Source organism: Thunnus thynnus, chromosome 7 (genome assembly GCF_963924715.1).
Source record: "Thunnus thynnus chromosome 7, fThuThy2.1, whole genome shotgun sequence".
NCBI classification, from domain to species: domain Eukaryota; kingdom Metazoa; phylum Chordata; class Actinopteri; order Scombriformes; family Scombridae; genus Thunnus; species Thunnus thynnus.
Window position 1 is genome coordinate 29,855,911 of NC_089523.1, and position 18,047 is coordinate 29,873,957.

An 18,047-nucleotide genomic window follows, 5' to 3' on the forward strand; every position below is an offset into this window, starting at 1 on the left:
ACAACATGGAAGATGAGTGTTTTTATTTTTGTTTTGTTTTTTTTGTTTCTTAAAAAAAGACCAGTATCTGAAAATGATCTACGAAGCAGCACTTTTCTTACACTTTTACACCATTTTATTAGTTAAACAACAAGAATAAGCATCACTTGTTTCCCTCTGATCAAAAGAATCAAATCTGCTACTGAAACGTCCGCACCGCTGTTCTCTAAAGCAACACTAGATGGCAAGTAGAAACCATTTCAGCTTTTCATCTGTTACAGTATGTGAGGAAAATGAACCGATCTGCACATCTCATCTGGATATGAAACATTACAGTTAAAGAGAGAAGATATTCAGTCTTCTGAAACCTTTTCATGGCTGAAACTGATATTTTAGGCAGCAGAAGTGAATTAGGACAGAATATGGCCTATAGCATCATACTATTTATGTTCAGCTTAGTTGGACTGAGCACGTTGTCGTCTGAAATCTACTGCGGAAAAAAATTCACATTTTGTAAACAAAAGCATAATCTAGTGACACCGATGTACAAAGTTGTGAGAAATATTAGCAGCTGACGTTTTCCTCTCGACGGATAAGCGAGTCTTGCTGCCGCTCCTGAAATTTGTTCACAGCTGGCGATTTCTCTCCCGTTTTCCCTCCAGGTTAGTCTACAGACATTTATATCTGGCTTAGTTTGCAGTTTGTTAACCATTAACAAGCAGAAAAAAGTGGACAGAAGTCTGATTAAAAGACAATGCATTGTGGATAATGGCTGATATTTTGTTCAAAGAAGAAAAAAAAAAAAAAGGGGGGGAATGTATAGCTAAAGTTTGTGATAACAACTGTTATCTTACAGTTTGAATGTTTATGAGGTTCAGCTTTGATAAAGGCTCCTAAGGACCAGCCTGTTGCCTTGGCTGCTGTCATGCAGGGCAGCAACGTCCCAGCACTATAAAGTCCACATGTATCTCACCTTTCTTCAGTCTTTCACTACCTTTAAACCCAGCTGGTGGCAAGTTCTCTTGAAAAAAGGCATTTTCTCAACCCTCCAGTCCTTCATCCCTTGTCCTCTTTTACTCTGTTCACAGAGTTTTTTAAGGATATTTTTAAATCATGTATAAAAAAATATATGTATGTCTCATTAATCTCTCCGTTCTTCACAGCTCACAGCGGTCGTCCACGCCCTTGTAGCGGTCCATGATGCTCAGCACATCTTCCAGGATGGAGGGCCCCAGATCCAGGTCTAGCCCGGCCATCGAGTCTGACCGCGACACATTGGACGGGGCTGTGAGACCGGCGAGATGGAAGGGAGCGCATGGCGACTCGCTGCGTTCGCTCCTCAGATCCTCGTTGCTCAGGCCGGCGTCAGAGTCGAGGCTGAGGCCCCGGTGAGCGTCCAGGGGCCCGCAGGTCTCCGACATGGAGTCCTCGGAGGAGGCCTCCGAGAAGGAGCTAGAAGAAGGGACGAGCCTGCGGATGGCGGGGGAGAGGGAGATGTCACGGCAGGGCTCCGACGCCAAACGGCCGACCACGCCGTTCCCGCAGAGCGACAGCGTGGGGTGCTGCTGGCTGTGGGTGCCGTCTGTGTGACTGTAGCCGTTGCTCTGCGTCTGGTTGTAGCTGGTCTCTGTAGGCTGCTGATGGTGGTGGAAGTGGTTTTGCTGGGAAGGCGAGGGGTCGTCCAGGTGGAGGCGCGGGGGTTTGGGCGGAGCCTGTTCGTGGGCGATGAACACGGGCATGGAGATGGTGGTCTTCAGCAGGCCTGGGGAGGAGTGCTGGTAATGGTAACCGTTGTAGGCGTAGCTGTGCGAGTCCTGTTTCGGGGTGACGCCTTCATCCAGGTGTCTCTCCACGCTGTGAGAGCGCGCATGCCCGTTCTGCACCCGGCTCAGGGACGGCAGCATGTCCATCTTGCCCTGAAGGAAACCCACGTCTCCAAACATGTCACCCTCCCCTTCAGGCCCCACATGGGCGCTGTGACGTACATCACCCAGCGGCGGGCTGATCATGTCACCTGAGAGGACATCTCGGAGCTTCAGCTTCTTCCCCTTCTTGGGAGTCGTAGTTTTTAGGTAAATGGGCGTCTTTGCTGGCATTTTGCCTCTGAAAGGTCGATTCAGTCTCTCCACAGAAAACTGTGTGTGCTCCTGTATCTGAGAGAAGCGGCTCCTTAGGTCCACTCGCTGGATTAGTCTGTAGATTTGGGTGGCAGTCAGTTTCTCAGGGTGACTGAAACCAGCAGGAGAAACGAAGCTGAAGTGTAAACAGCTCACAAAGCAAACTCAGTTGATAAGAAGCTCTCTCTTGGCTCTTTCCAATCCCAACTGAAAACTCCGGTCTGTGCTGCTTCTCCTAGTGAGTATTCAAGTATTTAGGTCGGTCAGTGTAGCAATAGCAACCCCGGGGGTTGTGCTTCACACTGACATGTGACTCCGGGGGGGGGGGGACGGAGAGGAGAGAGGAGGAAGGCCTTGACCTCAGATCAGCTCACTCTTTCTCTGTCTCATACACAGAAATGCCATATCCAAGCAAACACTGGGACCTCTCCTCTTTATCCCTCCAACAGACAAAGAGGGTGAAGGGTATAATCTCCGGCGGGCTCGCTGTCGGTCGTCCGAGGTCTTCAGAAACTTCAGGAATGTGACATCAAAAAACGCTGTGAAGAGAAACAAGAGAGAAAAAAGTTTAGTAAAGAGGCTGAAAGAGATGAAGAGAGAGGGAGGAAAAGCAAAAGGGGGGAGATAGATGGAGCTGGGGGAGAGAGGAATGAAGGCGGGAGGAGATTTACAACCTTCTTTTCAGCGAGCCAGAGGACTTATGATGGAAAACACTCCAAGAATCCTGAGTGTTTGCTAAGAGGGGTCTGCCTGCCCCAAATTATGTGAAAATGTGTGTGTGTGACTCGAGGTCTTGTGTGTGTGCGTTTAGGTCGTTTTCTTACAGTGAGTCAGTCAGTGAGTCAGTCCAGAAAATTGGTCACGCATTCCCAAGGACCCCTCAGCTCAGTTAGCGGTAACACAAATTACCGCATGGAAATTGTTGGGTTTTAAAAAGCTTTAGGCCTCGCGACTCTACGTCCGCGTCTCGTGTGGCGGGCCTGTTATCAGTGAAGAAAATCTAACAGTCTCTTTTCCTGAGAGGAACTGTGTGAATTACGGTCACGCCTGAGGCCCGCCGTGATCTTGTGATCCCATCAGCATCCTTAATGTTCCTTTTGTGTATAAAATAAAGACGTACACTGTTCTGCGGTCGGGGAAATCTTACTGTTATTAGGAAATGTTTTGTCACAGAATCAGATTTTCTTTTTTTTACCATGTGAAGAAGGAAAAGCTGACTTAAGATAAAGATCTAAAAGAGTTAAAATCGCCTGTTTTCTCAACAGAGAGGAGAAGCCCGAGAGAAAGTCTGAGATAAACTTCACAAGTCGAGTGTATTTTATTTGTGTCTTACGGATCTTGTGACTCACAGTATGTCCAGACGCATCCTTAATCTAATAAAGAAAAGTGTTTTAGTCATTGATGTATGCTCGCCATTGTTTAAAAATAAAGACAATCGGAGCTTTGAGCGGAGCGTTAAAAATCACCGTGTAACTTATCTTGTGACCCTCTCTGATGAGATGCACTGAGGAATGTGTGGATTGTCGTGTGAATGACAGTAAGAATCCCAAAACTGCTATTTTTAACTAGTAAAACTTTTCAAAAATATGTGTCTTGCGTGTTTTAGGAGTTTGTTCCCTCTTGAGAGTCATGAGTTTGAGACTGATGACTATTTTTCAGCAACTTTGCATGATGCAGAACAACTGTAAAAATAGAGCTATATGTAATATGACAGCATCGGGCTTTTATTTTTTAAGTCCAGTGTCTTGTATGTGTCTTATTCTGAAAGGATAACAGTTTTACTTGCAAAAGTTCTGTATGGTTAAAATGAAATTATTTTAAGAGGATGGAAATCAACCTCAGCTCCTTGTTTTAAGTGGCTCAATGATATGATTTCCTGTTTATTTGGAGGGAGATAATGTAATCCCATCTCATCTGACTCCTACAGTACATTTATTAAGATCTGGAGTTCTTTTATTGATTATATCAGAGAGCAAATGGACTCAGCTGCAGCTAAGTAGTGCATAGAGTTTATTTGATCTACCTTAGTCAGTTTCAGCCTGTATGGACATTGAAAATACAACATATCCAGGCTTGGATGGACAGTTTTTTGCTACTCTGGCGACGTTTTTGTTTGTTTGTGTTTGTATTTGTTCTCTTGTATGTCTCTAGGTGTGTCAGGATGGAGGCTTTCAACCTGTGTGCAGCCGTCTCTTGAATAAACTTGTTATCAGTGAAAAAAACACTAAAAAATCACCAAAACTGAGTTTTCAACTGACAGTAACAAAAACATCCTCGTCTGCATCGTGTCATCATCACAGTGGCATCTGAAATGTTGGTGTGAATGTTCACACCGGGTTCACATGTAGGTCGCTGTGAATGATGAGTTAAGGAGTATAAAATAGATCATGAGTTGTTTTTCTTTCCTTTGGTGATTACAGCCTTATAAAAAAATTTAATCATAACTTTCCCTCTCTCTCTCTCTCTCTCTCTCTCTGTCTCTCTCTCTCTCTATCTATCTCTCTCTCTCTTTTTGCACAAGTTGTTCCGCTCCGACTCATCTGAAAAACCCTAAAATCCTCTGTGATTGTGTTTTGGGACAAACTCCCATCAGCTCTGAGGTGATCTCACTCACATTTGGAAACTCAAAGCACAAACTGTCACTGAAACTTCCTCTTGAAGCCGTATTTCATTTCTGGTGGAGTCTTTTCACGTCGCAGCATGTACAGCTCCACAGAACGTGCAGCTCCTGTGTGACGTTATAGCTGCTGCCCCCCGAGGATACGTTTCATTACCGGCTATTAGGTTTCACCCTTTTTTTTTGTTGCTAATATTCCTACAAGGTCGAAGAATTTACTTCAGGAAACAAGATGAAATTATATAACTTAAGCCTAATTGGTCACGTTGCAAAACGTTTGTTAGACACGGGACCGGTGGTGTGTCCGTCTACCTTGTATTGACAAAGACGTTGCATAACCGAAAAAGACTTAACAAAAAACTCATGACTAGAATAATCTTGTTTTCATAGCAGCAGTAGATGGTCATATTTAATTAGTTTGGATAAAAAAAAAATGAAGGAAGGGAAGTCAAACACTGCTACTACTGCTCTTAACAATGTTTATAATAGATGTTGGGCTTATCAGTCACCAAAAACTGAGTGAAAAGGAAAGATAAATACAGAACTGATGAATATAAAGTTTACATTTCAGGTACTTTTGATGCTTTTAATCAACCTGGTGGAGAAAGTGGAGCATTCAATGAGTCGGACACACAAGAGACGTTTACTGTACGTCTGTATCTTCTGTAATCAGCTCAGTGCTGACTCGCACTCAGATAAAGAGTGAAGATAGATGAACAGTCTGACTGTCCCCCCCCCCCCGCCGCCGCCATTGTTCCTCTAATCTCAGATGATGCAACTCGGAAAGTTTCAGTATCCCTTATCAAGATGAACTCATCCACTTCTCTACACACTACAGCTACCGGTGATACACCTTGAATTCCTGGATTCATTCATCTTTTTGTTGGTATCTCTTTTATTCATGTGGAGAAAAACACAGATGAAGCAACGTCAAGATTTTCCCAGGATGATTAATCAGATTTGATGATAGAAAAAAGTTTCAGCAGCTAAAAACAAATCTTGTGTCGTCATTGAGTTTTGGGAAAGAAATCGCTTAGAATAAAGAGAAGATGAGATGAAAGATAAAGGATGTGAAGGGCCTGAAAACCTGGATGTTTGAGGGTTTATGTATAAACTGTTGCACTGACATCCTTTTCTTAAGTAAACATAATAAAACTACAATGTAAAGTACTCTGTTAGAAGTAAAAGTACTGCATTAACAATTAGACTTAAGTGAAAGTATTGACCCTTGAAATATTATTATTGATGCATTAATGTCTAAGTATAATAGCTGGTTGAGATGAACAACCATCTGTAACAGTGAATTATATTTTCTATACTGATATCTGGAACTGAAAGGTAAACTCTGAATCTGCAGCAGATGTAACTGTCAGATATAAAAGTACCAGTCAAAAGTTTTCCCAGTCACTTGAATGGAAAAGTGCGTCCAAACTTTTTACTGGAGCTGTATGTAGAAGTAAAAAGTACAATATGTCCATCTGACATGTTGTGGAGTAGAAGTATGATTGGAAATACTCAGTAAAGTACCTCAAAAATGTCCTTAAGTACTTTCTATCACTGAGCATCAGATTAAAGTGTTTACATGTAGACATGAGCCTCGACATGGTTCAGTTTAGGTGGAAAGTAGAAGATGTTTAGGTTTTGGTTAAATTAGAGATTAGTTGGGGTTAAATAAAGTATCAGTGTGGATGAGTTGAGAGGTTTGATCTGTTAAAAAATGCAGATTAAAGGAAACTCATCCAAACTAAATAATATCTCTTTGCAAAAATGAACTTCTGCTGCTCACTGAACATCAGTTTGACACATAAAAACAAGATTATCTGAGGACAGAACAGTCCTTCACTCAGAAATCTAACTTTTAAACGTGAGAAACTTTACTCTGTCTTTCTTTCCAGTCATTTCTTCCTCTCTCTCTCTCTCTCTCTCTGTGTTTCTTTCTCCAACACCACCATCCAAATCCATCCATCAACCACAAATGAGAAGGAAAACAGAGCAGTTATTCTCTCCATCTGACCGTAAGAACATCTAAACCACAAATATATCAGATGAGATCTTAAACAGCTCAACAGCTCAGTTCTAAATTAAGGCACAAAGGGTCATAAAGAAACGAGACTTTAACTTGTCAACAGTATGAACTGAATGTATGCAGCGCAAGTCCGAGCAAAGAAGGGGAAAAAACAAACGGATCAAACGACTTTTGCTAGCAAACCATCAAGTCTAATGAGGGGAGGACATGCAATGTTGAGTTTATTAAAGCCCACAAAAACAACCAGACTGTGAACTGTGAACAGCAGTTTGACCACAATGATGAATAAAAACCACACTAACTGTGGAGAAGTGAAGACGAAACTGGATCAGAAGGGTGGAGACGCTGGAAGTATGACACAACAGTATCTCGTGTGTTTCTGTGGTATTTCCCACTGATGACTTATTGTATTTGACTCAGAAGGGCAACCTGCCCCCTTCAGCTGTTCCTTTAAAGGGAAAGTGTCTCAGTCATAAATCTGTTTCTCTTGAAACTCTGTTGAAATCTATAAAAAAAACCAAACATATACTAACATTTCAACACTCCCCCAACTACTTAATGTTAACTGGGAAGTCTATATACAGGTCCAATCATCCCGCTGCTTCATGGACAAACAACTGCACTAATCACATTTACCCTATTTTTATCTCCTGACTTTATCTCAATGGTTACAAAAAGGTATGTGAGGAAAATATGGGAGATATACGTATATATTTCACTGCATGAATGTTCTTTTAGCATAAAATGCCTGCACCAGACGTCATAAAACACATTCATTTGTTCTACTCAGCTACAAACCTTAACTGTATTTTCATCTCTTCATCTCATCTTTTTTTAAAAATTTAATTAGTGAGGAAATTCAATCTATAAAAAGTCACCCAAACACACTGACACACTCATGTTCAGAGGTTGCTCAGACTGAAATATAGTTATTTAAAATATACAAACTAGATCACAACATTACACAATCCGATGTTTACAGAAATCATCTAATTGTAACCATTTAGCACTTTGTGAATACTTTCAGATAACTAAACAAATCAAATCCACATTTTGACATCCAGAAATGTTACTTTGGTGGCACCAACTGTTCATCCAACTGTGTTTTCAATAAAAGTAAAGGACTCCAACCTTTAAGATATTAAATATTCAAACGGAAGTAGTGATCACACACTGCATGAAAAGTAATTATAATCACACACACACATTGATAGACATAAGGGAGGAAGAAGTTCAGACAGTTAGCTAGTGTTTCTTTCCTCCACGCATCACCTTTCTTGGAAGCAGGAATTTGGGACACTGCTGATGATGCAATCAGCCGCAGCGGAGGCTGATTTGACATCTGTTTCTTCTCTCAGGCCCCATTTGCTGCCCGTCTCCTCTAAAACAGGACAGAGAACCAGTGAACCACCCCTGAGCTCTGTCATCTTCTAGGACAAACACACACAAACACACGGACGGACACTCCTGAATGCACTACGGCACCGCTCCTTTGATCATTTGTTATCCTCCGCAGACGCTTGCGTCATGCGTAATTGCGCACAGCAGGCAATTGTTGACAAAAAAAACCCTTTGCTGGTCTGCTAATTCGTTTGTTTTTTACCATAATAAGTAAAGCTGATTTTGTATGTCATCTAGTTTATATGGTTGTTTTCCCGAATGAGGTTTCACTATAAAATACCAATGTGTCTGCTATAGTGAGTTAATGGTGACTAACACAAAGGAGCTCAGACTTGACGCTCAGTAAAAGTAGGAATACGTTCAAAACACTGGAGAAGCAATTTGTACATGTGTATTTGTGATTAATTTGTCACAGGGTGTTGAAAAAAACATTACAACTACGTCTATCTCTCTCTATCTCTCTCTATCTCTCTCTCTCTCTGCCAGAAAGAGTGTAACCACTAATCAAAAGCAAAACAAAACTAATCAACAACTGATTCTAACATTGCTGAAGCGCAAACATTAAAGATAAAAGATGGAGAGAATAAAGCCAATCTCTCTCTCTCTCTCTCTCTCTCTCTCTCTCTCTCTCTGTGTGTGTGTGTGTGTGTGTGTGTGTGTGTGTGTTATGCAACTGCAGCCTCTGAGATCATCTCTGTCCTCCTGTAGACGCTGCCGCTGGTTGACTGATTGGTACCAGTGGAACAAATCTGTCTCTAGTCTAATCCACACAGACAGTCACAGATCCAGCACAGCTATTTTCAATCAGGCTAATATACGCGTATGCTGCTGCTGCTGCGGCTCTGATTGGCTGGGACCAAAAAACGCTCACTGTAGAATTAAACACTGAAAACAACTGTAACAAACCGTGTTTACCATCCTGCTTAAGGAAATATACCTTCTCCTTCTCAATATATCTAAGTGTGGAACTAGAGCGCATTGCGCATTAATAGCAGCGGGACACTGGCTCCCTGCCGACTGCTGTGACCTCCTCTTGGCAAGACTGAAGAGTTTATTATTGGAGCACTGTATTCAGGTAGCCTGTGATTACCAGCCTGTGTCACTGGATGCGTTTTAACATTGTGTAATATCTCCCCATCACTGATTAGCGCTCCCTTTTTTGGTGATTGTTGCACAGGAGCAGCTATTGGGCGCAACATATCTGACTGTAATCTGCTTAGAAATAAGATCATCATAACCTAGATTGAGTGAGATTTGAGCACTACGGTCTGAACTGTGACCGTGGTGACTGATGGGTGAAACAATAAAAGCCTTTAGGCTGAAGGCAGAAATTCCTTGCGTTACCAGAAACGCCTAAAAACGCCGCGCTCGTGTTACCTAACAAGGCTAAAACAGTTGATAATGTGTGGAAAAAACCTCAAGTTATAACCACGCAAGTCTAAAGAGATGTTTAAATAGGTTATAAAAGGTGCATATTTGTTTTTTATCTCCACTACATCTCCAGTTATGACAAACTATACGCACGTTGCGCACTTGAAACCAAAGGGAGTGTCACACGCTGGAGCCGAGTCTATTATGTTGACAAATAAAATGTTACACTAGTCAGTTTTTGCTCTTTTTGTTATTCACATAATAGAGAAACAATAGGTCTATTCAACAGGTAGGCAGCGGCCACCGACCGACCACTGCCCATATTTAACCCCATGAGAAAAGTACCATAAAAGAAACCCACAATAATCTGATTTTTTTTTTTTTGTCAGTAGGACTCACCTATTAAAATGAAGCGTCGCTCCGTCAATCTCAGGAAAAGAATAATGTCTGTAGTTCAGTCGTACAATCCACCCACACAGGCTTCAGCTCCGGGTTCAGGTAAACCTCTTAACGGGCGGGTTATGAGTGTCTGTGGCGCTCTGGAGGGAGAAAGTGAGGGAGATCTGGACGCCTGTCACACAAGGAGCTGCGTCAAACCGGCTGAAATGAGATCAGAGGACTTCCGGTTAGGGATTTTAAATTAAGATCTTCATCAGTTTGGAAAATTTTATGAGGGAGTCTCAGCCTCGGGGTCAGGATCCATGACTTGGGAGAAGTTTTTTTGTTTTCAGAAATAAAAACAAAGTTAATTAAAGTTATCGCTTTGTACTTTTTTCCTGATTTTCTTCACATTTATTAAATATAACCTGGAAAAAACAGAGAAAGGATGAAATAGCCTCAGATAGAGATGTAGCCTACTATTTATTAAATTAAAAGTAGAGAATAAACCTCTAAAATCATCTAATTTCTTGTCTTTTATTCTGTTTTACTGTATTTATTGTCTACTTTTAACTCCGTCTTTCCTGCTGCTCTGTTGTCGTTGTTGTAACTTCTATGTAGCATCTTTAAATTAAATTAAAATCACTGTAAAAATAAAATATATCATTATTATTATCTCGTTTCATATGCATCTAAAATGAGAAAAAAACACACGTATTATCTCGCCAAACACAAACAAGATGTGCTTAGTTTTATTCTTAAAGAAACATCTCTCAGCTTCCGGTAGTGCTTGTATGGACTTGACGTAACAGCCAAGAATAACCTGCTAAACAGGTCTTAAAATCAATTCACGATATCAAGAGCTGTATTGATAAAGAGGATTAGTAAGAGATGAGACAACGTTATTGATCAAATTCGCCATCAAACACGTGTGAAACTGTGTGAGAAACGCTGGTGATGGAGTGTTTACGGCACACTCTTTGATCAACTGGTGTGAAGCCAGTGGAGGTCAAAGGTCATCGGGTGAGAAATAAAGTCAGGATGTAGTCAAGTCTTCTCAGAGTTTAAGCTACAGTTGAAATGAGTCATATGGCTCCTCATAGCGGAAAGTCTCTCAGATAATAATTTATTCAAAACACAAACAGATTCCTACTTTTTTTTAAATAAAAAATTTCCCCAGATGTTGCTACGACACTTTTATTTGTAAGTCAGCTGCAAGTGAAACTGGATAAAGTCACAGTTTTCTCACCACCTGTCCGCTTCATCCGGCCAATTAGAGAGCTCAGTTGCACAGTTGATCTCCTGCTGTGACAGAGGGCGTGGAGGTGATGAAGGCTCTGTTCTTTAATTTCATTAGCAGCAGGCAGAAACCAGCGTCCAACAGCTAAAAAACCAGTGCTGCCAATTTAAAAAAAAAAAAAAAAAGCAGATCTCTCATCGGGTTTTGCTCACACATACAGGCATCTGGTCAGTTGATAGTTGAATGTTTGGTCAGTTGTTGGTTAATAATTGTCAGGCTGCATTAGAAATATCAGCCTCTGAAATCTGCAGCTTATTTTAATGCTTTTTTTTTTAAAGCTGTACTAGTTACGTGCATGATTTTGTATGTTTTATGAGGCTTAATCTCAAAGTGGGGCTGCAACAGAAGAACAGAAACTTTTTCTTTTTTTTTAATTAATGAGGCTTACGTGTTATTCTGCTGTTAGGAAAGAGCAGTGCAGGGATTATTTCTGGCTCGCAGGACGTGATGAAATAAAACATGACACTGCTTGTCTCATCATCGGTGCTGAGCGAGCACACGTTCTCCAGAATGACACACTACCTTTAATACGTTTCACCTTTCTCATCAATTTAGTATAAAGTGACCAAAGGAGCGTGCATTGACGTCATGTGCCGGAGTCTTGAAATACCGAAGTTTAAATCTGAAGATACCTGATGTTTGGTCACGTATCCGTCTACAGCTACAGCAGCAATATCTGGGTCAGTCTACCAACAATTGTCTTGTTTTCTCCTTCCCTGCGAGTAATTAGACATTTAAATGGGCCTTCAAATTATTTTTTTTTACTGCTGGCTCAGTTGAGACGTGCTGGTGCATAAAGTTTGGAGGCACATTCTGGTGGCCTCGGCAGGGCTGGCACTGAGAATAATTACAACGAGTTAATGAGGATTTAGCGAATGGAGAATGCAGACGTTTGCTGTTCGTGGGTCAGTCTGCAGACACATCTTGTTTACAGCTCCTGCGGGATGCCTGCGAGGCAAATTAAACCCTCTTTAGGCATCCACTGGTGTGTGCTTTGTGCTCGTCTGCAAAGGAAGACGAGGGTCTTTTCCGCTGAAGCAGCATCACGCTGTAAAAATGCACACGAGCAGAACGGCCTCTAAACAATCTGAGATGTTGCTTTCTCTGGGTTTTTGGCAGGGGGGACGTTAAACCTTGAAGTTGTCGGTGGAATTTCTTAAAACAAGACAAACATTAGCAGAACACACACACTCTTTATCTGTCTCTGTATTGCTCTCAGTCTTTGTAAGTGTTTGAAGCAGACTGGAATGTGTAAACTAGATAAGCAGAGAGTCTGAATGATGTGGTTATATCACACAGTGTTAAACAACGTGTAGTCACACACACGCAGACACACACACACACACACACAGATATGACATCACCTAAGTAAATCAAGATGTAATCAGTGCAGTATGGGGTGGGTCCACACAAGGATCTATGAGATCATTATCATCTTTCTCTCTCTTTCTCTTACACACACACACACACACACACATACCCTCCACTAGGCCCCATGGCGAGGCTCCAGCTACCCCCCGACTGCCCCCCTCAGGTGTCGCCCCATGCTGAGACCTCCAGAGAGATTGGTGGTTCTCCAGCTCTGAGAGACAAAGTGGGGGGTGAAGGTTTGTGTCTGTGTGTGTGTGTGTCTGTATATTTACTCTGACAGCAAGCAGGTGCAGAAAAAAAGGATACAAAAACAGAAATTATAATCACATAAAGTTGTTGTTCAAGTTCAGGACGTTCAGCGAGAGAGAGAGAAAGAGGGGAAGTAGAAGGAACAGAATTACAGGAGGAAGGAAAAAGATTATTTTTTTGCCCGGTCTTTGTAACGCAGCACCGTGTTGGTCCTGTAAACTGATGCTGGCAGACAGGAGCGTAGCCAGAGCCAATCTGTCCTCTTTCATTCGAAGTTATTATGCAACAGGCTGACTCAGCCAGGTGGAATTAATCCTTCCTCATGATCCTGCGGTCTCATAAATTTCTCAAGAGTCAAGATTAAGCGAAAAGTTCTGCTGTTGAATCATTTCCAACCTCCTTTCCAGGAAGTTTACTTACCTGCTGCTGAACCTGTTTTCAAACTCGATTAACCTCTTAAATTTCCCCTCAGGTCGTTCACAGATACATTTTTTTCTTCTCATTGCGTGACCGTTACTCACACTTTCCTGAAACTGTACAATAATTTAACAAAAGATGTAAGGTTTTATGACGTCATCGTTGCACTGAATGGAGACGATCTAGATGTTTTGTGCTTCCTTTTATACATCTTGTCGAGGTTCAGAATCACATTTAATGTGAAAAAATGTGGCTTTTGACTACAAATAAAATAAAGTTTGTAAGTTTGAACAATGTTTCAGACAAAACATGGCTGCTATGATGGATCTCTCGCTGGATCCAGCAGGATTGAAGATGCTTTTAGCAGTTCTCAAGATTTTGAAAAGGTTATGATGATGAACATATTGTCTGAAGCTTCTGTTTCACAGGTTATGGTAATCGTCCAAAACTTGTATTTGTTAGAACTTATTCTTGAGAGTCATCTTGTTATATCCCCTTTGTCATTATGTCTTTGGATTAGTCTCCAAATGCTAAACCTTGAAATAATCTCTGTTTAACATGTAATCACAATTTTACTTGAAAGTAACCTTAAAAATCCTCCGGTCTCGACGGTCCTGACCCGCGGAGCCTAACGTCCGGCCCTACAGTCGTTCCTGGTGAGTGAGGGGTTGTATTTCCATTTCCGAGCAGTGAAAGTCATGACCAACATGCAGCTGAGACACTGGGTGACCTCATAGCTAGGAATTCTGGGAATCTGTGAGTAAATGACCCTCCATGTGTTTCCATTTAGTTTGCTGTGATTGAAGCAAACTGCGGAGCCTCGGGGGTGAAAGGCTGAAGGAAGAGGGGAGAAAGAGAGATGAGGAGGGGGAGAGGAAGGACAAGAAAAGTTGAGAAAAGGAAAAGAGGAAAAAAAACATAGATTTAACAAGCCATTTGTTCATGTTTACAGCTTGTATTTGGGCGTAGACATTTAGAAATAATAGCCAGAGAGAGAGAGAGAAAAGAGCAAACAGGCCCTTTGATCAGAGAGATGAGTCAGAGAGTCAGAGAGGATGTAAAGTGCGTTCGTGTCACGTTCCTGCTTCAAAGCAACATGGAAGCATCCCTCTGTTGACTTCTTTTGACCTACAGTAATCCCATTCTCCAACTGCTGAATAAAATTCCTTATGAGATCTTAGTTTTCTGATAAGTGGAGATGTTCACCATTTGAAAAAAAGACAAACATAAGGGATAGTAAGGTCGACTTTGTGCACTATTATTAATAGAATGAGAGTCAAATGTTAATGCTAACATTAGATAAATAGCACACACACATGCAAACCTTTCTATTCATGCATTAATAAGTTAGCAGTTGCTTTAAAATATTTATTAGACGTAATAATTCAAACTCTCCTTTTCTGCCTTGCTAGCAGAAATCAGCGATGTCGGTCAGTCTGTTGTCGGTTCAGCTTCAAATATCTCAACAACTATCGGATGGATCGCTGTGAAACTTTATAGTGACATTCATAGTCCCCTGAGGATGAATCCTACTCACTTTGGTGTTCCCTTGATGTTTGCTCTACTGACAACAGCAGGTCAAAGTTTTCACTTATTCAGTAAAACATCTCGTAAATATCAAAAAAAATTTGACATTTATAGTCCCTAGACGATGATTGTTCACATTTATGGTTTTGAATGACATGTCTTAACAAGCATCTGATGGATTATCAAGGCCCTGCAGTGTTTATATATAACTTCACACAGCTGTAATTATGTGGAGCCACATTTTCAGACTATTTTTTAGATCGTTAAAGATGATAACTGAACTATTTACAAAATGATTACGACACGAGTAATTTCATCACTTCCAAAAGCAGTTTTCTGCCACAAAAGAATACTTTTTTTAAAACTCATTCTTCGGTAACGTGGATAAAATTAGCCGACAATCTCAGCTTTCACTACTTCCAATTTTAACCCGTGAGGGAAAGTTAAAGTGTCTATATGCTACTGGGCTTCCATGCGGACTGAGGTTGTGAATGCACTGCAGCTGTTTTTTTTTTTGGTTTTTCCAGTGAGCGAGCGGTCGATGGAAAGCAAAACAATGAATGATGTAAGAGGGCCGAGGGCAAAATAACACAGGACACCGTAAATGTGTCATTCCAGTCTCAAAATACCAAACTATTAACACAAACACTTCACGGGGAATTATACACACATGCACACAAACACTCAGTATCGCTTCCTCGACTACACGGTGCTGTTACATAAATGCATTCATGGAGCAAAAACACATCAATTAATGCATGTATACAAAGGTTTAAGCATATACCTGCAAACACACACACACACACACACATACACTCAGAAACATCAATATGTTTAACCCATTCCCTCTCCTTCCCTCCTCGCCCTTCCCTCTACATCCAGGGCTGATCCTCCTGCCTCTCTGGCCTCCTTCCGTTCCCACAATCCTCCCCTCCTCTCCTCTGGCCTCCCCTGCGTTCCTCCCTCTCTCTTTCCTCTGCTACCCCCCCTCCTCCTCCTCCTCCTCCTCCTCCTCTCCCCTCCTCGGGGGTTGTCCGGAGGGTCACAGTCCCTGCCCGCCTGGAACAAACACACCGAAATAGACAACGACAGAGAGAAAGAGAGGAAGGGAAGCAGCCGGATGGTCGCCTCTCTACTTATCGCTGATCCTGAATTAGCAGGGACACGATGTGTCCAAACTGATTTTTATATCTAAGACTTGTTTTTGGGCTTAAGGTCAATTAGTTTCAGGTTAATTTTAGCAGCAGGTGCTATAGGGAACATACAGACCCTACAGTAGAAATGTGTGTGTGTGTGTGTGTGTGTGTGTGTGTGTGTGTGTGTGTGTGTGTGTGTGTGTGTGTGTGAGATTGACAGACAGAATAGACCTGGGAAACTTAATGGCTGAAATGCAAAACAAACATCCAACTCATGGCTCATTGACACTGGAAAGCTTCTAGTGAGGCTAAAGTGTATTTGTGTGTGTGTGTGTTTATGTGGAGGGAAGGGCGAGGAGAGGAAGGGAGGGAGAGGGAATGGGTTAAACATATTGATGTTGTGCATTTCTGAGTGTTTATGTGTATGTGTGTGTGTTTGTGTGTGTGTGTGCGCGTGCATGTGTTCATGTGTGCAAAAAGCAACGAGTTTTTTGGCAACGGAGGGAAACTTGGCAGATGGAAGACTTAAGACTCTCACCAGTGTTTATCTCGGTTAAACATGAGGACTAAGGAGTGAACGGTGTGTACTGAAGTGTGTGTGTGTGTGACATTGAGAACAAGAAGTGTGTATCTGCATTCTTAAGCAACACCCAAGAGAGGCAAGTCCAAAATCCTGTGCCAATGTTTACACCACCACTGAAGAGTGTGTGTGTGTGTGTGTGAGTGTATATTTTTTTAAGTTCGCATGTGTTTGGGTACATGCCAACCATGGCCAGTTTTGAATTTGTCCTGTGGATTGCTTCAGTCTGTTCCACAACAGGAAGTTAAGATGTTGATGTTGGACTCTATGGGAACGGAGGAAGACGAGGCACTGAAGGATTGCCACAACACCGCCACCAGTTGTATCGACGTCATTTCAAATCGTTCCCCTGAGTTTAATGAAACTGAGCCCTGCAGTGGGTGAAACTTGCTCTAAGACTGATACATTGAAAGCCTTTAAATTCAGCTTAGAAAGATGTTGTTTATATTATTATCACTGACCAAGGTAACTAATTAAGTCCCTTTATAGGCTATTGTTTGTCTTTTTTCCATTGGCATGGTGTTGCATACTTCAGCTGTGCCATCCTTTGTCATATGACCTAATGTCAGCTTCCTAGTTGCAATCCCAAGTCAAAGACATCAGGAATTTTACATGGAAGTGTCCCTGAGGTGCAAAACACAACATCATTTCCCAAAAAAACACACAACATTTCAGGGAACATAAACACATTTTGGAATTTCTGAAGGCTATGATATGTCCCAGTTGGCTAAAGTGACGACAGAAGTGTCAATAAACTTGTGGCAAAATTGCTGCAAAGCTGCTATGACCGGCAGTCACAGCTAGATAAAGTTCTGAGAGTTCTGAGAAAGAGCTTATGCGCTGTTTGTTTATATCTGTTTTCAGTTTTTTAACAAACCTCGACAAATGTAAATCATGATAAAAAAGAGTTGATATCTATTTTCCGTTTGTTCCCATTCTGCCATCATGCCCTGAATGCAGCACAGCAGGAGGAGAATGCAGTTAAATTTAGGGAATAATCTTTGCCAAAAATGAATTTATAGCATTACATATCCTCATTTACATTCTTGTTGCCTTATTCTCAAGACATTAGAGTTGTACTGAGCATGCTCTGTTGAGTGCCCCTGTATAAATAAACACCAGAGCCACAACCTAATAAAACCTCTCAAATGACACTCACCAGATGTTTAATAAACTGACTTCAGAACTGAAAACCATCATCAGAATAAAAAAAAAAAAAGTCATGCAAGATTAAGTATTGTATTACTGACTCATCGAAACCACATAGTGCAGCAGCAGCAGCAGCAGCAGAAACAGAGAAAGAATCTTTACTGTCATGCCATCGAGTTTGCAATTTCTGAAAACAGACTGCAGGAATTTAGCAGGTTCCACCGAGCTCAGGGTCACAAAAATCAGTCAGCGCTCGGATGACAACATCAACTTTCAATTCAAGGATGATTATCATTACACAAAGGAAAAAGTCAGAGCAAAGCAGATACAGACAGACAGACAGGCTGGCTGGCCGGCTGGCTGGGGCCTTTCTGAGAATATAATGTTCCTATTTGATTTTGACAGGAAAGCACAGCATTGTTTAGTTTG

General features: G+C 41.6%; 1 protein-coding gene across 1 annotated transcript; it reads right to left on the reverse strand.

Annotated features, from left to right (window-relative positions):
- Window positions 1–260: 260 nt before the first annotated feature.
- Window positions 261–10,091, reverse strand: zgc:154093 (uncharacterized protein LOC777623 homolog). The gene is made up of 2 exons (XM_067595438.1): window positions 9,911–10,091; window positions 261–2,635 (listed from the first exon to the last, which is right to left on the reverse strand). The coding sequence occupies exon 2, from the start codon at window positions 2,073–2,075 to the stop codon at window positions 1,137–1,139; it is 939 nt and encodes a 312-aa protein (XP_067451539.1). The 5' UTR covers window positions 2,076–2,635; window positions 9,911–10,091; the 3' UTR covers window positions 261–1,136.
- Window positions 10,092–18,047: the final 7,956 nt, after the last annotated feature.

Excerpts from the sequence above, each read along its gene's own strand:
- zgc:154093 (XM_067595438.1), bottom strand. The coding sequence starts at position 2,075 with ATGCCAGCAAAGACGCCCATTTACCTAAAAACTACGACTCCCAAGAAG.